General features: G+C 44.7%; 1 protein-coding gene across 1 annotated transcript in view; it reads left to right on the forward strand.

The window, feature by feature from the left end:
* Nucleotides 1–1,170: 1,170 nt before the first annotated feature.
* Nucleotides 1,171–26,887, forward strand: part of chd5 (chromodomain helicase DNA binding protein 5) — a 43,390-nt gene continuing 17,673 nt past the window's right edge. The window contains exons 1-17 of the mRNA XM_080846804.1: nucleotides 1,171–1,428; nucleotides 7,269–7,420; nucleotides 16,379–16,576; nucleotides 16,786–16,904; nucleotides 17,153–17,397; nucleotides 17,747–17,859; nucleotides 18,128–18,287; nucleotides 18,797–18,963; nucleotides 19,364–19,582; nucleotides 20,292–20,498; nucleotides 21,133–21,344; nucleotides 22,004–22,135; nucleotides 24,279–24,387; nucleotides 24,645–24,836; nucleotides 25,118–25,318; nucleotides 25,472–25,609; nucleotides 26,745–26,866. Coding sequence (XP_080702930.1) covers nucleotides 1,362–1,428; nucleotides 7,269–7,420; nucleotides 16,379–16,576; nucleotides 16,786–16,904; nucleotides 17,153–17,397; nucleotides 17,747–17,859; nucleotides 18,128–18,287; nucleotides 18,797–18,963; nucleotides 19,364–19,582; nucleotides 20,292–20,498; nucleotides 21,133–21,344; nucleotides 22,004–22,135; nucleotides 24,279–24,387; nucleotides 24,645–24,836; nucleotides 25,118–25,318; nucleotides 25,472–25,609; nucleotides 26,745–26,866 — 2,753 coding nt within the window. The 5' untranslated portion in view covers nucleotides 1,171–1,361. The remainder of the gene's footprint in view (nucleotides 1,429–7,268; nucleotides 7,421–16,378; nucleotides 16,577–16,785; nucleotides 16,905–17,152; nucleotides 17,398–17,746; nucleotides 17,860–18,127; nucleotides 18,288–18,796; nucleotides 18,964–19,363; nucleotides 19,583–20,291; nucleotides 20,499–21,132; nucleotides 21,345–22,003; nucleotides 22,136–24,278; nucleotides 24,388–24,644; nucleotides 24,837–25,117; nucleotides 25,319–25,471; nucleotides 25,610–26,744; nucleotides 26,867–26,887) is intronic.

Below are 26,887 nucleotides of genomic sequence, written 5' to 3' on the forward strand. Positions count from 1 at the left end.
ATAAGCTGTTTTATTGATAACATTTAATATGAAATTAAGTTTGACTACAGCATCACAATTATGTGTGAGAAATGATCTAGGATAATTTGAGCTTTATTTGAGGACTAATTGATATGCTACAAATATGGTCCCTATATTCTTACCAGAATGTGTACAGTGAACCTTAGGCGTCTTGAGACAGGAGGCCTTTGTATGCAATCATTTAAGCTACTTTCTGTTAGCGTTCAGCACATGCTATTAAAGTAAACCTACCTGTTCAATTGTCCTATGCACGCAGCCACAAAAGCGTCCTATTCAGATGCTCTCTTTGTTTCCTGTACTCGCCCACACGGGCGTCTCGTAGCGGTAACCTTGACAACTGCCTACGTGACGTCGGCTGTCCTATAAGGCCATAAAGTATCGTCTTAACAGTATGCACTCTTGTGTGCAATATTTGTAAGATTTGTAGTCCTTGCACCGAAGGCTGCAACATTGTTGCAGCAGTAGTGTAGCGTTTAAGATTTCGTCTTTGTTGCATCATCGACCGTTCCAAAAATCAATCCAAATTCCATCGCCTTACTTCTCTAGAACGCGACCACGCTATCAAGACACCTGTGTAGGCTACCAGACTTAAGTAGCAGCGAGTTGTTCTACTGTTCGTCGTTGTCCCGTTCCAGATGTAGGCTCGCCTTAAGTTGAGGGGCACAGTGACCCAAATTCGCCTTGAACAAATATTGTTCATTTCCATGGCTTCTATGGCTAATGTAATTCACCGATTACAGGTTTAGTCGTGCTAACAGTTCTGTGTTCTAGTGTAGGAAGTCATCCAACGCAGAAAAGGGAAGGGAACCGCTTTCGCGAGTGTGAGTTTACTAGAGGAAATGTAGGCTACGCTAAGATTTGAGGGAAGTTCCTTTCCAGTCTGGTGTAACCTCAGATTCTACGGACTTTATAGGGAAAATGGGCAAAGCGAGCTTGAGGTATACACTGCCATAGCCACTTGCAGCACTGCACAGCACACTACTAGTAAAAGTGGTAACTAGGGGAGCATGACTAACTAGTTGTGTGGAAAATTATGGGATGGATTGCCATGGCAACAGACCAGACGTCACAATCTGGGCATGTGTGTTCCATTTTTGTCTTTCTTATTTTCAGACTGGAGGATTTGGATAGAGTAGAGGGAGAAAGGAAATAATTTTTTGTCGCTGTTTTAGAATTAGGACAGCCATATTTTTTCTAATATTAAAAAAAAAAAAATAACCTCACTCTTACCGGACGTGTCCGTTTTTTTCTCGAAACATTTAGACCACACAGTGGTATTTTGAGGGTTAAGTTTTAGTACTTCATTCTTGGCGTGAGAGTGATTTTGTTATGCAGTAAAGATGCCTGGCTCCCTCAGCAATGAAGACGAGGGGCAAGACGACATGGATTTTGAAGACGAAATACCAGGTGAGGGAGGAAAGTGGCAGGGGAGGGGAGTTTCTGCCCTTCAGATATATGCCACTGCTACGCCTAGTTGAATGCGGGGAAAAGGGCTTGCCCTAGACTTTGGGAGAAGGGGGGCGACAGGGTGCAGTACGCATCGGTGCACAGTCTAATTTACTATAAAGTGTGACCTGTGATATTCCTTGTCTTGTCCTTAGCGTGAACAGTGTGACACCCGGCCAGCTCCTCGAAATCACGAAACGCCGATTGCTCTTATAGTTATTTATCATCCTCTAAGCGATGCTTCTGTGCTAAATAACGAACAGTTTAGCTAACCCTGAGACATTTTATACCTTTAAAACCTTTGTAATATTATGGACACAGGCGACTACCATCAATTCCATTATATTTGCACTACCAACAGACGCCGTTTTTGCATACGAATTGGATACATGCACACCATTTTGTTTCTGCTTCAGTATGCACGGATATTGTGTATCTTAACAAATCTGCAGTGTTGTTGAAATGTTGGCTAAGTATAATGGCTTTAGTTGGCAGTCCATCAACTTTGTAATTTTGGTGAAGTATGTCGTGTATGCTGGTTGTATTTGTATCCGTCAGTTCTGGGATAACTATTAAATTCGAGAGTCATTCTAAACCTTTTACCTTTTTTTTCCTGGAGGGATATTTTGTGGTGCACACGCCTGAGGAAATATGGAGGCAAAAGTTATAATGTGAGCGCCTGTCTGCAGTGGAGACATTCTGGCTCATGTGACTGCTCAAGCCACGTGTGACAAGAAAACATTGGCCACAACGTCTCAGGACTCGACTGGACAGCTCAGCCTTCACTACAGTCTAAATGTATTTGTGATTGTCTGACTAATGTGGAGCTTTCCCAAGGTTACATAGGACCAAACTTCATTATCAAATCTAGGTCAAGCTGACACCCCACATACACACCAATTAAAAGAAAAGCGAATGTGGAAAGATATTCTTTTTGGTCAGTGTTTCAACTGCCATTCTCTCGGAAGGAATAGTTGGGCTGTGGCAACATCATTTGAGGATTCTGCCAAAGGTATAGGGACACTGTGCTTTTAATAAGTTGTTTGTATTAGCATCCATCCTTTGTATCTACTTCATGGTGAAAGGAGACCATGAGCTGGACAGTGCTGTGCTACTCGCACACTTCCCAGTTGCTGTGTTTTTTGTTTACACTTTTTGTGTCTGTGTGTATGAGGAGCTGGGAGTCCTAGGCTGCCTCTTGAGCGAGGCTCATCAGTCAGAGAGCTGCCTCAAAATCTCTGGGGGTGGTTACTGTACTGCCGGAGCCAAAGCTTGGGTGAAGTGATGAAGTTTCTTTATGGCCAGGGCCAAGCCACTGCCGTGTGCTGTTTATACCCTTGTGTCACTTCAGTCAATATAATCAATACATTCATAGTGTTTTTTTTTTTTTTTTTTTGCCTCCAGACAAGCTTGGGACCTGCTGAATTAATTGTGTGTGTGTGTAACAAGGGCAGGACAGGGGCTGTAGTGGAAAGTATTTATTTTGCAATGTTTCCCAAGGTTTGCAGGAAGTTTAGAGATGGGTGATTTTCAAGCATGTGGTCAGTGTTGATAATGTTGCGTAAATGACGGTAGAAGCTGTGTGGTGGTGATTGTGTTTTGAGGGGTTTGGGATTTGTGTTGCCTTTGGTTTTCGATGAGGTTGGGCTGGCTTTATGTGTGCAGTTAAGGGTATGAGGATTATTGTTCAGGCCCTCATTTGCTATGCTTGAACACCTTTGCTCTGAGCAGCTCAATGGAATTTCTTGGTATTGGCTGACTTGTATTTTCTAGTAACAATTATAAAGGAGGGAAGTGTAGTCTTGGCAACCAGAGCAAATTCCTTTGGTAGATTAGTTCATATTTGAGTCAGAGGTTCCGCATTTGAAATGTTCAATTAATTCAGGAACTGCATCTTTCACGTATCTCTCTCTCTCACACACACACTCACACAATGCTTTTTCTTCCTCTCATATCAACATTTATTCTTTAAAGAATGGTAGGTCCATAATAATGCTCAATATAAGAGGGATGGTGACATACAGGTTGGCTGTACTTCCCTACTGCAGCATGAACACATCACTGCAAGCCATACACTAAGGGATAAAGTGATCACTGATGCATGTCTCCAATAACGGCGGGCTTAAATAAGATAAATAGAAGCCTTGTGAAAATGTAAGCAGGCGAAATTAATGAGAAAGAACACTGCGCTCTATAAATGCATTTTTACTATAACTAAATGCATTATTATTGCTATTTTGCTAATGTATTTATTCTCTCCCCCACCCCACCCCCAAAACACATTTACTGTACGTGATAATGTACTTCCATTTTTGTCTTTGACGTGTCCCTCTCATCGGTAGTCTGCTAGATCCCAAGCTGATGTGATAGTGTTGTTGTTGTGTGCGTGTGGATTTCATTCCCATCTGTATTTCTATGCCCTGTCTTTAGAAATGTCCTAAGTGGTGTATCCACTGCCCCACTGCTTCCAGTTCTTCCCTGGTAGAACATTGACCATGACCCTTCCTCTTGGCTTTCTCTTAGTTTTGTCCTTGTCAGAAATTGAAAGATTATCTCAGGCTTTCCTGTGCCTACCAGAAGTCATCATACTGATTGGTGGGGGGGCTATATATGGATACAGTGCAATGAAAGCTGACACCCCATTCCCTAAGCATCAGTTTTGCATCTGTGTGTGAGGGGAATTGTGCCTGTGTGGCTCTGTGTGCGCATGCGTTTGTGCATGAGTGTGCGAATGTGTGTTCATTATATGTGTCACTGTGTATGCCTGCTTATAATTTATGAGCTTATAATATATGCCTTTGTGTTCTTGCTGTTTGAAAAAAAAACGTCCTCAAATAGACATCGCTGGAGATTGCAGCATTTCTACCGTATTGCAAAATAATATATCCTATTTCCTTTCGCTCCAGATCGATGTAGTGGAGGGAGGAATTTGTGTGTATGCATGGTTATATTATGCTAAATTGTGCATCCTGCAGCTTTTCAATGTAAACATCCTAAAGAAAATTGCTGATTTTAGAAGTGCTCACTCAGCTCTCTATCCACCCAGGCCAATTTGACTGTTATTAATTATTCACCAAATTAATGTTTTCAGGGCTGTGCTGATTACATCCTAATAGGGACCCATTTTGGCCTTTTGAGAGTATTTGAGCCATTCTCATCCTCTCGCCTTTCCTGCATGACACATTTATATCAAACCTCGACCCTTTGTTTTGGATGTGATGCTCCTCCATACTAAGCTATTGATTTCTTCCATTTATGATGCGGTCTTTCGTGTTTTTGATTTCAAAATGTGCTTTCATTAATTCAGTGCAGTTCGCTCGTCAGTGCGTGTGTGGATGGGTTTGATATTGAGATTGTACATTTGTGTCCGTTTGTCTGTGTGAGTGTGTGTGTGCGTGTGTGTGCATGGGCATGTGTATGTGTGTGCATGCCAGCCGTCTGTGGCTTGGGAAGGCAGAGAATTAGTCTGTTAGAGCTTGCTATCCAGATGAGAAGCGAATCAGGAGCATCTTCTCCACATTAGTGGTCAGGGCGCCATTAACGTGCACATTACCAATCGGGGGCTGTCAGGGGAGAGATGCATTTTCCGTAAATGATCCTCGTTCTTACAGGGGGAGCCCCCCCCCTCCCCCTCCAGGTTAATGGAGTGAGCCCGTGGCTGAGCCCTTGTGTAGAAGGTCAGAACCACCCTGCCACCCATGTCCACTCTCCCTATCTGCCGTTCTAAACAGCTTTTCTTTTCTTTTTGTCCTGCCACTGCCTGCTTCCTTTCGCAGCCCGCTGCCAGGTACCTGCCCCCCCCCCCCCCCCCCCCCATCACTCTGTTGATGGCACAGACATCCCCTCCACACCTGGCACAGACGGACCCTCCGCGGTGCCAATGCCCGTGCCAACACCAGCAGTGCTTACGGGGGTCTTTTCCCTCCGCGCCAGCCTGATCCTCTCCCAATCACAGCTCTCTGTGCCCATGGGTCAAGTGGGGTTTTCTGCAGAGCTCACCCACCAGAGCGTGCGTGTCCCAGTGGACTACTTGAGCCCAGACTCCCCCACTGCACTCAGGATCCTGTGGAATTTGTAATGGGATTTTCAAAATGAACTCATCTGAATGGCTCAGGCAAAACTGAGCTGTCATCTCTCTAAAATCAAATAGACAAGCTGCTGTTGGACATTTCAGTACTTTTTAACCAAAAAGGAGTATTAAAAAAGAGAAAGAAGAAAAGACCGAAGGATAAAAAAACAAAAACGTTTCTCCTTCGCCTTGTTGCATCATCTGCGTTCAGAGTCGCGGGGCTGAGAGAGACTGAGAGGGAGAGAGATGTGAAGCTGGCTGAGTTGTTAGCATGACATGCCTGGCAGGCAGCAGTGTTCGGCAGACATGAAAGAGCCTCCTGTGAGGTTCCGCAGACGCACTGGCCTAAATACACGCAGCTTCGCAGGCAGCCGCCAATGTTTATGCAAGGTGCAAAGAGGGGGGTGGGGTGGGTGAGATGGTGTTGGTGGGGAGTGGGAATCAAACCTTCCAACGTGTTGGCTTGCTGGCGAGAGGGGCACTCCGGTGAATGTAAATGTGCCAGTGCCTAGTGGGGCTGGAAACGATCTTCAACTGCAGAGAGGAGGCAGCTCTTTTAGTTTTTTTACTTCCCTTTCTCTTTCTCTCACACACACACACACACACGCACACTCCCTAGGTGGCTAAATGGAGGTTAAGTGGATTTTTAAGGACAGCATCCAGGAGACTGGGGAAACCCTCCTCCCCCCTTACCTCCTCCTCGTTCCTGACACCTCTTCCTCACATCCCCTCTCTCTCCCAGTGTTTCTCCTCAGGCTCGATAATCTTTGATGATTATGGCACCGGTGTGTGTCTGTGGAAGCGTGCTGCGTGTTTCACAAACCAAGGCCTGGATTGAGAACTCAGGCGCACACACACACACACACACACACACACACACACACACACAGACGCAGCTAGAGCCAAGCTCTGTCTGGCTATTTGAAGAGTCTCCTGGTTTCGCCTCCCTCTCCAGCTCTCTGACTCTCTGACCCCGGCTTGTGGTACTTAACACTGGGCCCCCGATTGCCTCCAGAATCACCGTTGTTTACGCTGTGAAAGTAAACACGCAGTGACGACAAGCCTGCTGCCTGCTCATGCTCATGCTCTCCCTGCCACTGCGAGGCGTTTGGATGGTTATTACCCTAGCCTTTTGCTCTGCACTGCGGGTGTACTCCTGGGATTTCACCTACGCAGCCTAGTCTCCCCATGCCTGTGTGCCCAGCAGCAAACTCACACATTGTTGATTTGCTTTTCAGGAGCCAGATAAAAATGCATGGGAGGCAATCAATGCTAAATGCATTGTGAGACGAGGGAGGCTAACCCAGTCAATGTGGGTGACCCACTCTGCTCTCCGGGCCATAAAGTAGGATGAGCCATAGTTTATGTCTGGTACCCCAGAGCCCAGAGTGGAAGAGAGGGGGAAAGATACAAACACTCTGAAGAACCAGCCTTTTTGTTGATGTATATACTGTATCTTAGTTTGTTATGGAAAAAAACAAGCAAGATATTGGTCATCTGTAGCAGTATTCTTTCAATGGACATTTGTATTTATGCACGTAGCCTAGAACACATCTTCACGAATGGAAAGGTTGACCCCCAATATCCGATAACTAACATTTGAAAACATGAAACAAAGTTTGTAATAGTGTGATGGTGTGGTCCTACTGAGGGGTCTGAGAAGGGTCTGGCATTGTGTGGAGCTAGCGGCTAAGGCTGCCGCTGTCTGTGTGTGTTTTTGTTTGTCCCCCAGATGAGGATGAGGAGGGTGCAGGCAGGAGGGTCCCGCTCTCGCCCCTGGACAGGTTCTTTTCCGATGATGAGTCTCTCAAGGAGCAGAGGAAGAAGAAGCCGGCCAAGCTCAAAGAGGGGAAGATGCCCAAGGTCAAGAAGAAGAAAAAAGAGGTAAGGATTTGCTGTTAGACATTGCTGAATGTTAATTGGTTGTTTTTTATTTTGTTATATTTCATTATATAATGTATTGGGTGACTTTGCACATTTATGAAAGAACAGAATGTGCGTTGTCTTGCCTTACGATGCACCAGTTCAGTGTCATTGAAAACCCACTCAAAGGCATTCAGGATCTGAATAGATCCAACTTAAAGCATCACACGTAAGCAACATATGGTCCTAATTACGACGGCAAACTGGGTGGTTTGGAACAAACAGAGATGCATTAGCAGCAAAACAAAAGGCACTTTCTTCCTCTTCGCCATGACCTTATGAGTCATGTTCTGTGCTGTTGTTTTCATATAGAATATGAATAGTGATTCAAACACGATTCCCAAATAACATCTGTTTCCCTTCCATTAAGATAGTGGAAGATTTTTGGACACTTGGCAGACATACAAGTATGTTCGTAAGTGTATGCTGTGGGCTGTATAGGCTCCGCGTCTCTCTCTCTCTCTCTCTTTTCTCTCTCTCTCTATCTCTGTGTCAGTAATAGTGTGTGCTAGTTCAGGGCCATTAGTTATTTCTCTGGGTGTTTCTGTCTCTCACGGTGCCTGTGTGTGTGTTGGTCTACACCCTGGGTTATGGCTCTTGATCTCACTCTGTCAGGCTCTGTTGTTAGCACATGCAGTTATTGCTCTTTGTAGTTAGTGTTTGAGAGGGGGTTAGTGTAAAGTCTGAGATATTGCCCTGGGTCTCTCCCTCGCTCACTAGCCTGTGTGCTGTCGATACTGCAGCCAGTGCTTGACGTAGATGTTAGGTATGGCAAAACCACAGAGCAGACAGCGTCTGATGGATGGAAGGGTGTCAGATCAGGGCCCAAAACTGTTCCAGGGTCAGGCGCTATTTTGAATCTATCACTCACCCCTTTTTAGTCATTCTCTCTTATTCCTTTCCCCCTCATCCCTCTCTCTTTTTACATCCTTACCATCTCTCTCTCCCTCTCTCTCTCTCTGTAGGGCCTTTGCCTTCTTTTATCTTCTTTTTCTCAGCCAGACTGCTTTTGTTTTTTGGTTTCAGGCTGTGGGCTTTGAGGACGCTGTTGTTTTTGAGTGTCCTCTTTTCTCCCTCTCCCTCTCCATTTTGTGTATATGTGTGTTTGTGAGTGTGTGTGTGTGTGTGTGTATTTGTTTACAAGTGCATTTGCGTGTGGGTGTGTGTCACTGTAGTCTGAGATGCAGCCTGACAAGTGAAGTTTCTGAGTCAATTAGATCATGGTGTGTAGACAGTGAGTTTAGACAAGCACTAAAGCCTCTCTCTTGCTGAGCAGTGTCACCATGAAGAGAACACATCAAAGACATCAGCACAGATTTGGGCTAAAGCAGGCCTCTAATATGAAGGCACGAGGCATGTGGCGTAGTCATGGTAACTTGCTATTTGCATTTATGCACTAGTAGGATGCTAGAATATTTAAACTCTGCAAAAAACTGCAAATGCAAATTCTGCTCACATTAGATTAAGCTGTACCAGGTTAAAAACAAAAGATGCACATTTGACCCTTAAGGCACATTTGACCACAGTAATGAAATTACTGTTTGGCCCTTGTGGTCGGACCTTTGACATGAATGACATTTAGGGCCGGAGTAGTGGTTAGGGATTGGGGACGCATTCATCAACCCTTTTAGAGGACGTCCTTTTGCTTCACCCATTCTTATCCTTCCATTTCCGTTTTTCTGCTCAGAATACACCAATGGCAAGAATGACACAGACATTTTTCCACATTGACTCAGGAGGTTGAGGGGAAGTTACAAATAGTTTGACACAACTACTAAACCCTTCTCAGAAAGTTGCTGGTTGTTTGTAAATAAATACATTTTTGCAATTAGGGAGCTTAATATGTGTATTTTTCTCTGAGTCCTATTAGTTCCTGTTGTAGGACTCAATTCTAAACATCTGCTTTATTTGTAAATGTGTGGCCATTTGTGCTTTGAAATACTTTTAAATGGCCATTCGTATATGTGAACTAAATAGTTCCCTCCAATATTTCCCTTTTTGTATGGTAACGCCTTTTTCTCTGATCCAGCTCCATCTTAGTATCACTGTCAGCTCGTATTGTTTTAATCTAATTTATAAAAAATGTAAAGTCTTGTTTTTATCTAATCTAAAAATAGTTCTTTCTGGCCTGCTTGTGTGCTGCCAGGTTTTTAAAACATGGCACGATTATTCACTTTCTCATTCCATTGTATGCAGTCACTGGCATTTAGTGCAGAAGTTCCACATAATTGCTTCCAGGAACTAAGAAAGTGCCTGGAGTAGATATCAAAAAGGTTCTTGGAACCAAATGCGTACATGGCTACCGCTATGGAATGTGTCTATCGGAGGCCTTTTGCAATTATTTGATATGCCACGTCTATCACCGCGGAACAGGAACTATAGTTAGTGCACTATTGCTTTTAGATTCCATACCAATAGTTTGAATTTTCTGTGCCAATAGTGCTGTTATTCCCATTCTGTAGCAGTAGGGAACATGGTGTTTGCCAGTGGAGAGGGTCAAAGGTGGGGAATCAACAGGTGATGCGGGAGAAGAAGGGCCCTGCTGGCTGGGGCCTCCAGTCACTAGTGCTCCCTCAGGGGGACGCCTCACAGGGGGACGCCTCACAGGGCTCAGTGGCGTCCTGTCAGTGTGCCTCCTTGATGCGGCTCAGTCAAAGTAGACCGTAGTATGTTTATTTAGTAACTTTGTTGTTGTTTAGTAAATGGATTTAAAGTTACTGACCATAGTCAATTCATTAAAAGTGGGCACGCCTATACAAAGGCAACCTGCTTTGACCTGGAATTGAACCCAAGTTAACTATATCACTTCAGTACCAGCACACTTGAACAATAGCTGGCGTGGACTATGAATGAACTACTGACACAGATCTGTAGGAATAGTGTTAATCTTATCACCATGAACATCTGTAATAGTCACTTTCTTTTTGTTGGAGGACTGCAGGTTTTCTCTCTTGGTGCAATATTGTGCATTTTGAACATTTTGCACCACAAATCTATAAATGGGAAAATAATCTGAACATTGTTGCACCATTTCCAGGGCTGGTATAAGGGTCATGTGACATTTGATTATAGTGCGGTTCACCCCATGTGTATGTTTCTTTACCTGAAGGTCTCAACACACCTCCTACTCTGTTTGTTTCTTGCTTTCTCTCTCTCTCTCTCTCTCTCTCTCTCTCTCTCTGATGCATAGTTTTTTACCCTCCCTTCCCTCTATTCCCTCAAGTCCTGCCAACAGTTTGTGCCAGGGCAGGGAGGTCTGGTCTCGGCGGCGATCAGCACTCTGCCACTTCCTGTCAGGCTTGGCCCAAAAGTATTGTGTCAGACACGGGCGCAGATCAATGGAGGTCAGCGCTAGTGCTCGGCAGTAGCGTAGGAGGGATGCCGAGGCCATGACAGGCGTGACAGAGAGGGAGGGAGGGAACAAGGCAGGGAAAGAGACAGGAAAAAAAGACATGGGACTAAAGACACAGAGGACCGAAACAACTGGATTATTATCATGCTTGCGGGTCATCGTAGTGTGTGGTGATGGAGGGTTTCTTATTGACTTTTTGTTTTAGTTTTTTGGGCAGGGCTGTTGTGATTTGTTGGGTTTGAATGTGTTTACTGTGGGTATAAAGTGCTAGTCAGTCAGCACGCTCTCCCAACATATGCCTTTAAGTCGTATCACACGCAGCATACTGTTTGAAGAGGCCCGAGTGTAATGCAAACATGTTGTCCCTGGAAGAGTGTTATGATTGCTGCTCCCTGCTGTCTTGTATGTTTCTTTATTAATGAGCTTGCGTTTGGGTAGCGGCTCTGTGACTGGCGCGTGCGCTCAAGTGTGAGATTCGTGACTGAGAAGCACACGCTCGGTAAAACACACGTGCTCGGCGCTCCTCACACCTAACCAGTTCAAGGCCAAATGAGTCATTATGGAAATGCACTTGATGTTGTTTTCCTCTCCCCCGGCCTTACTCAGTCAGTCATCATGTTGCACGCGTCAGATCCATTGGCATTCATCTCTTTCTCCTCTCTTTCTCTTTCTCTCCTCTCCTCTGCTGGTGAAACCTTGCACCCCTCTCTCCTCTCACTCTCTTCCCTCTGTACCTCGAGTTCTGCATCTTAGGTGGCTCTGCTGCCTCCCTCCCTTCCATCTTTCTCTCTCTCTTTCTCTCTGTATTTCTCTTTCTCTGTCTCTCTCTTTATCTGTCACTCTCTTTCATTCACATAGCCCTCCCCATGCCACCTCTCCCTTCTTCTTCTTCTCCTCTTTTTCTTCAGCGCGTAAATGAGATTTGTCTAGACGGGCTCTAGAACACAGGCACTGCAAGCATGGAGCCCCTGCATAACAAGCTCGTTATGCAAACGCATGTGATTGGATGGCGCTAGTCCATTGGCAGCTGCAGCAGAATGAAGGAGAAAGAGAGAGAGAGGGAGAGGGAGAGAGAGGAGAAATAGAGGGAGAGTAGGTGCTGGAGAGCAAAGAGAGTGAGCTAGATAGAGGGGAAAGAGGAGAAAGTGAGAGAGTAAGGGAGGGAGGGAGGGAGGGGAAAGAAATAAAGATCGAAAGAGAGAGAAGGAGAGAGTGAGATTGGGTGCAGGAGAGGGAGGGAGAGAGAAACCCAGACACTGCACAGTTTGGTCACCATAGCAACACAGATGGGCTGCTGGTGGGGCTTGCATGCTCTGCCGCATTAGAGGCCCAACCCGCTCTGCTTAGCCAGACACAACACACACACACACACACACACACACACACACACACACACACACACACACACACACACACACATACACACACACACACACACACACACACACACAAACCCAAATACACACACACACACACACACACACACACACACACAAACCCAAATACACCCACATACACACACACACACACACACACACACACACACACACACACACACACACACACAAACCCAAATACACACACACACACACACACACACACAAACCCAAATATACACACCACACACCACACACACACACACACACACACACACACACACACACCGCCCCCCCCCCCCACACACACACATACCCAAATACACACAGATACAGAAAATACACAGATACATAAATGCACACACTTGCCATGGGCACATGCCCCCCCACACACATGCCAAACATGAATACATACACATAGACAGACATACACACTCAGTAGGATGAAAGCACCACAGGCTGCTGCTCAACAGGCATGTGTATGTACCACCCCCCACATACACCCCTACACAAACACACTCATTGACTTCTGACCAACTCATCAATCTGGACATACATATGCAAACCTTCTCATTCTAACTCCATTCTCTCTCGCTCTCTCTCCCTCTCCCTGTCTCTCACTCACTCTCTCTCTTTCTCACACACACACACACTCATGCATTCTCTCACACACACACACACACACACACACACACAAACACACACACACACACACACACACACACACACACACACACACACGTAGATTGGAGAGCAGTTTCTTTCCAAGGGTCATCAGGCTTTAAAATGGACAGTGATACTGTCTTGCCACTTAACATGTTACAGTTTCATCTACTGTTTGCACTATCAGTAATATTGCACTACCTGATACCAGGCACACTTGATTTGTCTTTAGGTTAGTATAGGTTTATTAGGTTAGTATAGGTTACTATATTTGTATTATATGTTTAGCAGATTGTATTGCATATTTATTTTGTATATTTAATAGATTTATTTTCTGTTTATTATATGTGTAATTTATGTTCAGAGTACTTCTATGTTATGTTATGTTATGTTATGTTATGCTATGGTAGGTTGTTGTGTGTCTCGTCTCGTTTCAGTGCCCAGTCTGACTCAGTGTTGTTCTGTGCATCTGACAAATAAAATACTTGAACTTGAACACGAACACACACACACACCCACATGCACAAGTGCACACACACGGCACTCTTTCTCTCTCTCTCTCTTTCATTCTCTCAGCCTCTGTTCTCTCCATTCTGCACTCTCTTTCAGTCACACAGTTTATTTTTTCTTGGTAATAACTTACGCACACCCATTCAAAGCGCTGGGCCGAACTCAATCACGCTCATTACTGCCCAATGTAGCCATGGCAATGGTAGCAGAGGCACTAATAAGATTGGCATGATATTTTGCCTCCAGTGAAGACGCCATTCAGATGTGTTCTACTTCCCATGAGCAGTGGGTGGTGTGGAGATTGAATGGCTATGGCACTTTTCTCAAATCAGTTTACCATCAGCTGACGCATTCTCTAACACATGCAAAACCACGGCAAAGGAAGATGCCTGAAGTGCCAACTGGCTTGACATTGACTCACAGGCGTTGTTGTGGGAGGTGGCGACTGGACTGGATGGTGTAGTTGGGAAGAAGGGTGCAGGAGATGGTGGCTTTCATATAAAAATATATTCGTATTTATTTACACTAGTGCAGTGCCCGTAGGAATTATGCATTCTGTAGTGTTAGCAGACGTATGTGTAGCTGTTGGGTAGTGTAATAGCAAGACATATTTGCACTCCACATAGGTACAGGTTACACTGAAGTATTATTGTGATGCATGTTTCCTTTTCATTAAGAAATCTTTTAATGTTGTATAGCCTTTTTGGATATACAGTATACCAACAAATAAAGTTCGAGATTATGTAGTGGATGCAGTTGAATACAGATGTCAAAGTTGCTGTCTAAACTATAAACTAAATGTCATAAAGAAAGAAATTATTTAAAATTAAGTTATGGTTGAAATAGGATCACTTCTTTATTGTAAGGGTAAGTGTAGGGTAAGAATGGTCATGCAGTTGGACTCAAATGTAGGTTCATTTTATTGAATGTATGTAGCCTACTGTACTGTATGACTTCGATGATGCTAGCTTTGACAGCCCACTCTCAGACAGATCGTAATCTAATTGTGTGCTTACAATGGGAACACAGTTTAAATACTCTGACTGGAGATGGCGTTACTATCTCCCACCCGAATTCAGTGCAGGACTAGGAGGATAACATGACGACGTGGGCCCAACATAACTTACAGCGAGATTTGCGCGTATTTCGTGGACTCCATAGCAACAGATGGGAAAGCAATGGACAATCTGAAAGCCTCCGAGGCTTATCAATATAAGCTACCATTTGTAGCGGTGTAGTACACCACTCTTGCGTTGTGATTAATGAACACAGAGCAAAGGCGATCACACACAGTATCTTCGGAATGACAGCCTCTCCCAGCCAGGGTAAATGCAGACTGAGGTTTATAATATTGCAATAATGAGAAAACAAAGTACACACGAATTACAACATATACATCGGACACTAATACATCGGAAAACCTCTCTCATTGCGTCAGTAGATGCATGAACTCATGGTCAGTGGGCTAACCACACGACTGTTCTATGACTATGACATCATTCACGTCGTGCGGGTCCGCCCCTCTTTCTCTGAATTACTACAGTACCCATAGTGCCTCCCTACCCATAGTGCCTATGGTAAACGATAACCGTGGTGCCTACAGCAAACGGTAAAATACAAATATCTCGCGAACTATGAATTCAGATATCTTCAAAATCAAGGATGCACAGGTTCATGACATGCGTAAGCTACATTTCAGTTGGCTGGAGTGGGTGACGTCACAATGGCTCAACATTCCAACATGTTAGTCTATGAGAGAAAAAGGTGATGAAGTATAGTGCCTACGGGAAACGATAAAATACAAATATCTCGCGAACTATGAATTCAAAAATCTTCAAAATCAAGGATGCACAGGTTCATGACATGCGTAAGCTACTTGCGAAATCTCATAACTAACGTAACTACCGTCAGGGAGATACGCCTGTCACAGACAGACAGACACAGAGAGATTTCTGGATTTATAGATAGATGAGGGATTCTTTGGTATCCACCCCGAAACATGTATATACAATAAACAAACATATAAACAAAAACACACAGACGGCCGCACTCAAAGTCCTACAGACACTAGGGATAACTAGGCATATTCTTGAGCGTGCTAGGCACAGATTCATTATTCACTGATTCACTAATCACAAATCACTTGGAACATATTCACTACACAGGTTCACTAGGAACATATTCACTACACTGGTTCACTAGGAACATGTTCACAGAGCACAGGTTCACATGGACCATATTCACAACGCACAAGTTAGTATCCACACAGATAGATACAATTCCACTTAGCCTCACGGCAGGTAAGAGTTTTCAGACTCTTATAGCCTCTGATGCCTGTTTCCAAAGTTCTCCCATGGCCATTTCAAGAAAGTCTCTCCTCATGAACATGAGGCACCCTTTAAATAGGGCAGCAAGTTGGGTTCAATTTGGTCTCCCGGGTCCAGCCACTATGGTGGGGGAGCCCAGATCCAACCATTGTGGCGGGGGAGTCCACCCCACACCAGGGCCAAACTCCTCATGAGTCACAGCGAGAAGAGGAGGGAATTTCACCTTCTCACTCACACTCACACTCACACACAAAAACACACTTTCTTCTTATGTGTAGTGGTGGCCCCCTTATTTGGTAGTCGTAGTAAGTTGTAAAATGTCCTGTAAAAAAGACCCCTTCGCTTATGTTTATGATTTTCATTAGGTCTATTTTGGTGTTTGTCTTATTCAAAGCACACATACGCATTACAGTCAATGCTTCGCCTTCCTGTTAAAATATTTGGAGAGTTCTAATGTTCTAACGAGCATTTATACGTTTTGACCCTGTGTTCAGTGTCTGTATAGGTTTGCTTGATTCCTTGATTCCTTTGCTTGATCCACAATGGACATAGCCTCACTCTCTTTGACTTTTCACTGTGTGTCCTGCTGCCTTGTTGAGCTCAGGGGCTATGGACAACTCATCAAACAGATCCATACGTTCACTTAAGTCCTGTAGAGTAGTCGGGCACTTCATTAAGCCGCTCTCTGCAGGTGGCTGTGAGTGAACACGAGGACACCTCAGACCGAGACGAAGACAACCGCAGGCGAGAGAGGTCAGGCAGCGAGAGCAGCACCTACGCCTCCATGAAGAAGAAGAAGAAGCCCAAGGAGAAGAAAGAAAAGAAGACCAAACGCAGGAAGAGGGAGGAGGAGGAAGAGGATGACGACGATGATGATGAGAATATGAAGGTACTGTGTCCTCTGTTTTTAGATTAGAATGTAGAATAGAAATAACAGATGGTTTGACCATAAGCATTTCCATTACCGGTAAGATGTATCTTATATGTATCTGTGGTCCATGGGAGTCCCCTGGCAGGCCAGGTTAGGCTGGTCATTAATGAGCAGAGGCTGGTGTGTGGTGTGAGCGTGTGTTGACACATCTGCCTCGTCTTCCTCAGGAGCCAAAGTCCTCCAGTCAGCTGATGCAGGAATGGGGGCTGGAGGACGTGCTGTATGCCTTCTCTGAGGAGGACTACAAGACCATCACCAACTACAAGGCCTTCAGCCAGTTCCTCAGGTAGCCGCTCCACACCTCTCGTACTCTCAGTGTCATCGCTGTTTAATTGGGTGCTGTAGGCCCTACTGGGAGGGAAACTATAAAAATAGTGCATGAATGTCATCGCCTGAATATGATGGATTTTGTTTAGGGGATTTGTACTGTGTTTAGGGTTTAGGGGATTTGCACTGTGTGCTGTAAAGAACCTGTCAGATCATCTCTAAATGCATTGTGTTTATGTGGTGTCTTTACCTTAAATACCCCCCCAGGCCCCTTATTGCCAAGAAGAACCCTAAGATCCCCATGTCTAAAATGATGACTGTCCTGGGGGCCAAGTGGAGGGAGTTCAGTGCCAACAACCCGTTCAAGGGCACCTCTGCCACGGCCGTGGCTGCCGCTGTGGCTGCTGCCGTGGAAACGGTCACCGTGTCGCCACCCATCTCCCTCAGCAGCAGCGTCCAGCAGGCGTCGCAGCCAGGGCCAATCAGAAAAGCCAAAACCAAAGAAGGAAAAGGTGAGTACGCTTTGCTCTTGACCTGCACAATACTTTCACTGTGTCGGTCAGAGGAGTTAGAATAATGAATGATCTGAAGAGATGCGGTTCAAATTGTGTTTCGTTCAGTAGGTTCGGGTTTACTTTGATTTCTAAATTCACAGTGCATTTGCATCTCTCATAATTGTAGTGCTGTGAGTGTTTAACATTCCACACGTAAATGGTAACATCTTGATCTGAAAAAAAAGACAAAAAAAAAAGAAGAAGAAAACCCTCCAAGTCCCATCGATTTCTTCAAATGCGAACAGGCCCGTGTGTGGATCTGTCAAGGATTACAGGCTGTTGTGTTCTCATCTTGACTGGATTCCAGGGCCGGGGGTTAGGAAGAAGAGTAAAAGTGTGAAGGACGCAAAGAAGAAGGGCAAAGGCAAGAAGACCAAATCAAAGTCAGGCCAGAGTGCCAAGAGGAAAAAAGCATCATCGGTAAGAATGTTTTTTTACTTAAGCCAGTAGATTTGATTATAACCAACTGCTTTGACATATCAGACATACAGTACAGTACATGTCCAGGGTGCACTTATAGGTCACAGATGCGTAATTTGTTAAAACATTGATTCATTTATTAGTTAGATTAGTACTTAACTGCTAAATGACTAAATGTAAATGTAGTTTAGGGTTTGCACTTCACTGCTAGTGGCAGGTGTCTGAGGTCTTTAGCCACAGCAGGCTCAACCGTCTTCTCTCCACTCAGAGCGAGGAGGACTTCCTGGATGAGTCAGACTTTGATGATGTCAGCATCCACAGCGCATCCGTCCTCTCGGACACCTCGGGGGCACCCAAGAAGAAGACTGCAACGCCGACCCCGACGACGGCAGCAGCGGCGGCTCGCCGTGGTCGCAAGAAGAGGAAAAGTAAGGGGCCTCTGTTTCTACCTCGTTTCTGTATATTAGCACCAGCCCAATACAGCACAGCCACGGGCTGCACTCTCTCTCTCGTCCGTCCTCTGTTAGAAGTGGACAAGACATTCATTTAATAGGTGGCCTTAAGTAAAGTGATCAAAACAAACAGGCCGAGACTTTTCAAGGTGCCAGTGTTCCTCAGTGTATCGCTCAGCTTTACAATCTTGTGAGGCGTTTCTCCCGTCATGTAATTCAATTTCTAATGGTCCAAGAAGTTCTTAAAAATAGATCTCGGGGGAATTACAGAAAGGCTTCAGAATTCTACCAAGCTGTGGGCGCCCCTTCTGAAATGTGATCAGATAAGTGCAAACATACTGAAACAGTCCTAAAAGCAGAGCTGCTCTCTAACACTTACTCACACAGTAAGACAGAATGACCAAGGGCTAATGAATTAGCATAGATATGCTAATCTTCTCTGTTTACGTGAGGTGTAGTTTTCCAACCTTTTTCCCCCCCTAAAGGAGAGGATGGTGATGGCTATGAGACGGACCACCAGGACTACTGTGAGGTGTGCCAGCAGGGTGGCGAGATCATCCTGTGTGACACCTGCCCCCGCGCCTACCACCTGGTGTGCCTGGAGCCGGAGCTGGAGAAGGCCCCCGAGGGAAAGTGGAGCTGCCCCCACTGTGTAAGACCGGGGATGCCCTGTCCTCTGCTACATACATGCTGCTGGCCTCTCCATGCATGCACACACACAGACACGCAAGCGCACGCGCACACGCACACGCACACACAAGAACATGCGCACACACACACACACACACACACAGTTGTCAATGTAGTAGTCAAATCTGGGCGTGTTGGCAGACAACTGTCCACTTAACTTCTACCTTACAACCTCCCCTCCCCAGACCTCCACTGCTGGCTTGTCTCTTCAACCCTCAAGTAAATCCACAGACCACTTCATTTCACGTCACTACACACATGCAGAGAAAAGTGTCCTGTTATTGTAGGAATCATAGTACCAGACACCCCCCATCCCACCCCACCCCACCCCATTCACTCTATCTTCTTCTCTCTCTCATCAGGAGAAGGAAGGCATACAGTGGGAGCCCAAGGACGAAGAGGAGGAGGAAGAGGAGCCGGTGGGCGAGGAAGAGGACGACCACATGGAGTTCTGCCGGGTGTGCAAGGACGGCGGTGAGCTGCTGTGCTGCGACACCTGCCCCTCCTCGTACCACATCCACTGCCTCAACCCGCCCCTGCCCGAGATCCCCAATGGGGAGTGGCTTTGTCCCCGCTGCATGGTAAGGGCAGACAGGATCCCCCAGACCAGTTTGAGTCCACTGAAGGCTAGTGGACCTCACTCATTTATGCTCAGATTTCTCAAATCTATGTCCAGTCAGTCCCAGTGTAATTCTTTGCCAGGCCAGATTATATCCCCTCTTCTCTTTATCTACCGAGTCATTTATGTATCTTTTGGGGAGATACTCATCAAGTGCTGGCTAAAGAAGTCTTAATGACACAGCTGGGGGATTCAGTTCAGTTTTAATCACTTTCAGTTCCAGTCAAACCTCCTCTATGAATCTTCATTAATCTGGGTAGTGAAAGGAGAGCATGCTTCACCAAAAACAGAAGTTTCTTTTTGTCCATTGTCCATTTAGTCAATTTTGCACAGGGAATCTATCTTTTTATCTAATATATCTATCTGTGGCAGTGATACCACCATGAAAGAATTTTCAGCTGCTATGTCATGGTTGCATTGGAACAGGTAGATAGTGTAGAAGTATTTCAGGATTATACATGTCATGGTTGCATTGGAACAGGTAGATAGTGTAGAAGTATTTCAGGATTATACATGTCATGGTTGCATTGGAACAGGTAGATAGTGTATAAGTATTTCAGGATTATACATGTCATGGTTGCATTGGAACAGGTAGATACTGTATAAGTATTTCAGGATTATACTCTTCGCATTTCACTCTATTACCTTTTCCTCTGCTCGTATTCCCCCAGTGCCCCCCTCTCAAAGGTAAGGTGCAGAAGATCCTACACTGGATGTGGGGGGACCCTCCCCTGCCTGCGGAGCTGCCTCCTGGTGCGGACGGCGAGCCCCCTGACCCCCTGGCCAAACCCCCCCTGAAGGGGCGCCCTGAGCGGATGCTGTTTGTGAAGTGGGCTAGCCTCTCCTACTGGCACTGTTCCTGGGTCAGCGAGCTGCAGGTGAGAGAGAGAGAGAGACAGAGAGTAGAGAGAGGGAGAGGGAGAGGGAGAGGGAGGGAGAGCAGGAATCAGCACTCTCCTCCTTAGGTCTGTCTCAGTCAACCTTCTCACCCTAAGAGGAGACAAACACACCAGAGGTGTAGTGGTGTGACGTGTGCCTAGGGAACCTACTGCCTTTTGTAACTAGTATTGTAAATGGAATACATGTATAACATACAGTCAGTTGACAGCACTAGTTACTGTTCAGTTGGGCTGTGGCAATATTGTGAAAAAATTATGGAATACAGACATGCATTTTGATCAAACTAATTAACTGTTTGAATTGATTTAATTTAATTGATACTGAGTGCTTATTAAGTATTACTGCCACGACCAAAGTCAACATTGTCAACATTGTCAACATCTAAACAGAAGTGTCAGCTCCGTGTAAGCTCTTCTAAGTCTTTATCAGCTCTATGTAAACTCTACTCAGTCGTTATGATCACTATGTAAGTTCTACACAGTCTTATGTAAGCTATACTCAGTCTTATTGAGCTCCATGTAAGCTCTACTTTACTAGTTAGGAGGTCTTTATCAGTTTGGTACATGTGTCTCCAAACCTGTAACCGCCCCCGTCTCCTCCTTTCTGCCCCAGCTGGAGCTCTACCACACGGTCATGTACCGTAACTACCAGCGGAAGAACGACATGGACGAGCCGCCACCGTATGACTACGGCTCCGGGGAGGAGGAGCTAAACATCGAGAAGAGGAAGAGCAAAGACCCGCAGTACGCCGCCATGGAGGAACGCTTCTACCGCTATGGCATCAAGCCTGAGTGGATGATCATCCACCGCATCGTCAACCACAGGTGCCTGCCACCACATACTCCACCCTGCCTATTTGGGAGCGCTTTACCTGCACCCGCTGCCATGTTACATTGTTGGGTTTTATTACATTTTTGGGGTTTTGTTAAAATTTGGGGGTTTTATTACATTTTTGGAAGTTATAACATTGTTGGGAAGTAAAGTAATAACGCTATTAGATTCTACATAAAACAAGGTTAACCCAGTAATCCAGTCATTTTCAATTGTGTAACAATTTAATACATTATTGGTAAAAAATATCATGACATTATCCTTTAAGACATTTATTACATCATTGAGAGTTATTACATGGAAATGATTACCTTATTAGGTTCTACACACTGTCATGCCAATTATGATATTAGTAATATGATATCTTTAAAGCAAACCAGCTGTCATGATGACTGGATACGCTGTCAGACAAAGCATGTTTATGACAGTTGTGGCAGTCTTATGACTAGGTGCCCGAGTGCTATATGTCTATCTCTCTCTCTCTCTCTCTCTGTCTCTCTCTCTCTCTCGCCCTCTCTCTCTCTCCAGATTAAATATGTTATTATAAAAAAGGGATTGGAAAGCACTCGTTATCAGGATATGTTTGTGTCCTTACTGAAAGTTTGTCTAAAGGTGAGATGAGTTATTGTATGTGTGGTATGTGTCCCTGTAGTTTTGACAAGGACGGGGATTTGCATTACCTCATTAAGTGGAGAGACCTGTCGTATGACCAGTGCACCTGGGAGATGGATGACTTTGACGTTCCAGACTATGACAACATGAAGCTGTCTTATTGGAATCACAGGTTAGGAGAACACACACACACACGCACACACTCACACACTCTGGTTCACTCTCAGAAGCAGCCCAGCTGGCTACATACACTGATAAACTGATACTGACTTGCAAAAATACTGCCCTCTCTCTTTTTCTTTCTCCCTCTCCTTCCCTTTCACACAGTCACCCTCTCTCTCTCTCTCTCTCTCACACTCTCACACTCACACACTCACACACGCACACACTCACACACGCACACACGCACACACGCACACACGCACACACGCACACACACACACACACACACACACACACACACACACACACACACACACACACACACACACACACACACACACATATACACACACATATACAGTGTGTGTATATATATTTATATACAGTGCCACTTGAAAGTATGTGAACCCCTTGAGCACTTAAGAGTTTTCTGTTGTTTTACCATGATTTTTAATTTTTTTCATCACAAATTTTCCATAGAGGAAATTTCAGGTTTATGCTTATCATTTGCATGTACTTGTTTAGAGGGAATTGTTTGAATTGCCAAAAAACTGCATGAAACATGGAATCAGTGTATTTGCAAAAGTAAGTGAACTCCCAGCTCCATTGGTAAAGTCAAGCAGGTAACAGATTAGGTGAAACTTATTTGGGTGCTTAATTAATCAGTTAAGCTAACCAATCAACTGGGACATCCTTAGGGAAAGGGTTGGGCAACACAGATTAAAGAGAGAGGAAACCAACCAAACTACTGTAGTGCCGAGGTGTACCCACACAGATCAACAATGCTGAGAGGAAACGAGATATCAGAGGGCATCAGGAAGAAGGTACTGACACCCCCTCAGTCTGAGGAAAGCTATAAGACCCTCTCCAAAAGATTCTAGCTCCATCCATCCGCTGTCAGAGAAATAATTTACAAATGGAGGGCATTCAACATGACCGCGACTCTGCCAAAAGTGGACGCCCATCAAGACTTATCACCAAGAAGCACCAGAAGAATAAATCAGGGAAAAGCCAACCCACACATCACCTCTAAAGAGTTGCGGACCTCTCTGGCAGCATCTCGGCTAAATGTACATGCATCTACGTACAATCAGACGAAAATTGAATAGACATGACACTCATGATCGGGTTGCTAGAAGGAAGCCTCTGCTCTCAAGAAAGAACAAAACTGCCCGTTTCAACTTTGCCAGAGAGCACTTGGATAAACCAAAGGCCTTCTGGAAGTCCCTTCTTTGGACAGATGAGTCTGAGATAGAATTATTTGGCCTCCATCAAAACCAACAATTTTTGTCTGATAGTAGACCAATGTACATTTACCCCAGATGCTGCCAGAGAGGTCCAAAACACTTTAGAGGTGATGTGTGGGTTGACTTTAACCTGATTTATTCTTCTTCTGGTGCTTCTTGGTGATGGTCTTGATGGGCGCCCACTTCTAGGCAGAGATGTTGAATGCCCTCCGTTTCTAAATTATTTGTCTTGGATGGATGGATGGAGCTGGAATCTTTTGGAGAGGGTCTTATAGCTTTCCCAAGACTGATGGGATGTCAGTACCGTCTTCCTGATGTTCTCGGATATCTCGTTTCCTCTCGGCAGTGTTGATCTGGGTGGGTACACCTTGGAACTACAGTAGTTTGGTTGGTTTCCTCTCTCTTTTAGTTTTAAGTTGCCCTACCCTTTTCCTTAGGATGTCTCAGTTGATTGGTTTGCTTAATTAACTAATTAAGCACCCAAAAAGTTTCAGCGAATCTGTTACCTGCTGTACTTTACCAATGCAGCTGGGGGTTCACTTCCTTTTGCGAATACACTAATTCCATGTTTCATGTCGTTTTTTGGCTAATCAAACAATTCCCTCTTTACAAGTACATGCAATCGATAAACATAAACCTGACATTTCATTTATGGAAAATTGGTGATGAAAAAAATTAAAAATCATGGTAAAACAACAGAAAACTCTTAAGTGCTCAAGGAGTTCACATACTTTTAAGTGGCACTGTATATATACACACACACACACTCACACTCACTCACACTCACTCACTCACTCACACACACACACACACACACACACACACACACACACACACACACACGCACATGCACACGGATGGAACTGCAATGCTGATGATTCGTAATGATTTTCCCTGTTATTGCAGGGAGCAGATGCTGGGTGAGGACCATCGCCCTCTGGTGGTGAGAAAGGATAAGAGCTCCTCTAAGGAGGAGAAGAAGAGGGAAGCTCCTCCTGAGAAACCAGTGGTAGATGTGAGTGAGCCGCTCTTCACTGTCCTTTTTCTCAGGGTTCCCCTAAGGCTGTGAATTCTCTTAGAACTCTAGAATGATCATTCATTTATCTCTTAAGTCTTTTATGTATCTCCAAATCTAAATGAAGTTATTGACAGTACAGCCATAGCTCCATAGATCCCATAACCGTGGCCTTGGTCAGATCATTTGCTGCCAGGTGTTTAAAGGTGCCATTCATAAAAACTGGACATGTCCTACTGATCCTCTCTTCTCTCCAGCCCACCATTAAATTCGACCTGCAGCCCTGGTACATCAACGCCACCGGTGGCACCCTGCACCCGTACCAACTGGAGGGCCTGAACTGGCTGCGGTTCTCCTGGGCACAGGGCACCGACACTATCCTGGCCGACGAGATGGGCCTGGGCAAGACTGTGCAGACCATTGCCTTCCTCTACTCGCTTTACAAGGAGGTGGGTACAGGATGCAGCCTTGTAGATTGATTCGTGTGATGTTGAAGGTGACTGGATAAAGCTTTTGAGACACCTGAAATATGAAACTGGTTTGGTCCTTTGCGGCAGAGAATTTGTTCCAATGGGAAAAAGGGGGTATTATAATGAAAGTACTTAGGGGGGCTGAAGAATTTTGGTGTCCCAATTCCTGTCCTTTTGTGTCTCATAATCCTTAACGCACTCAATGACATTGTAAAAAAAAAAGCTCTGTCTAGTTACCTGGAAGTCTTTCCTCCTCTCAGGGTCATTCCAAAGGGCCATATTTGGTCAGCGCTCCCCTGTCCACCATCATTAATTGGGAGAGGGAGTTTGAGATGTGGGCGCCAGAGTTCTACGTGCTGACCTACACCGGCGACAAAGACAGCCGCGCGGTCATCCGTGAGAACGAGTTCACCTTCGAGGACAGCGCTGTCAAATCTGGCCGCAAGGTGTTCCGAATGAAGGTGGGAAATGGCACTGCCATATCAGGGGATTGCACATGTCATTATCCCCTGCTATTTATAACCTATTTTAGGGACAGGACGTCTGGAAACTCTTACTCTTAAGTGGTTTTGTGACGGATGTTTTTTTTTTTGTGAATGTTATTTTACGAACAGAAAGATACGCCCATCAAATTCCACGTCTTGCTGACCTCATATGAGCTGATTACCATTGATCAGGCCATTCTGGGCTCGATTACCTGGGCCTGCCTGGTGGTAGATGAAGCACACAGGCTTAAAAATAACCAATCAAAGGTAAGATGGGTGTGGCTGCAGTGTATGTTGATATTTATAAAGATTTTCAAATGGAGAGATATACTCCCCGAAAATATCTGGTTTATAGTGATTTATGTCACTATAATATGGACTCTTGTAAATTCGGTCTTGAATTAACAAATCATACAACAGCAAAAATATGTTGTGTGTGTATATTTATATACAGTGCCACTTGAAAGTATGTGAACCCCTTGAGCACTTAAGAGTTTTCTATTGTTTTACCATGATTTTTCATTTTTTAAATCACCAATTTTCCATAGATGAAATGTCAGGTTTATGTTTATCATTTGCATGTACTTGTTTAGAGGGAATTGTTTGAGTAGCCAAAATACTACATGAAACATGGAATTAGAGTATTTTCAAAAGTAAGTGAACCCCCAGCTGCATTGGTAAAGTCAAGCAGGTAACAGATTCGGTGAAACATATTTTGGTGCTTAATTAGTCAATTAAGCAAACCAATCAACTGAGACATCCTTAGGAAAAGGGTTTGTCTGTCCACTTCTAGGCAGAGATGCGGTCATGTTGAATGCCCTCCGTTTCTAAATTATTTGTTTTGGACGGATGATTGGAGCTGGAATCTTTTGGAGATGGTCTTATAGCTTTCCCAAGACTGATGGGCTGTCATTACCGTCTTCCTGATGTTCTCGGATACCTCGTTTCCTCTCGGCATTGTTGATCTGTGTGGGTACACCTTGGCACTACAGTAGTTTGGTTGGTTTCCTCTCTCTTTTAATCTGTGTTGCCCAACCCTTTTCCTAAGTCTCAGTTGATTGGTTTGCTTAATTGACTATTTAAGCACCCAAATATGTTTCACCAAATCTGTTACCTGCTTGACTTTACCAATGCAACTGGGGGTTCACTTACTTTTGAAAATACACTAATTCCATGTTTCATGTAGTTTTTTGGCTAATCAAACAATTCCCTTTAAACAAGTACATGCAAATCATAAACATAAACCTGACATTTCATCTATGGAAAATTGGTGATGAAAAAAATGAAAAATCATGGTAAAACAACAGAAAACTGCTCAAGGGTGTTCACATACTTTCAAGGGGCACTGTATGTCTAATTCCTTTGTGTTTCGCTGAATCTCCTCAATGGCTATCTCTGGCAGTTTTTCAGAATTCTGAATGGCTATAAAATTGACTACAAGCTGCTCCTGACTGGAACGCCCCTGCAGAACAATCTAGAAGAGCTCTTTCATCTGCTCAACTTCCTTACTCCAGAACGCTTCAAGTAAGAGACATGAGCACCCCC

The sequence above is a fragment of the Sprattus sprattus genome (assembly GCF_963457725.1).
Source record: "Sprattus sprattus genome assembly, chromosome: 10".
NCBI classification, from domain to species: domain Eukaryota; kingdom Metazoa; phylum Chordata; class Actinopteri; order Clupeiformes; family Clupeidae; genus Sprattus; species Sprattus sprattus.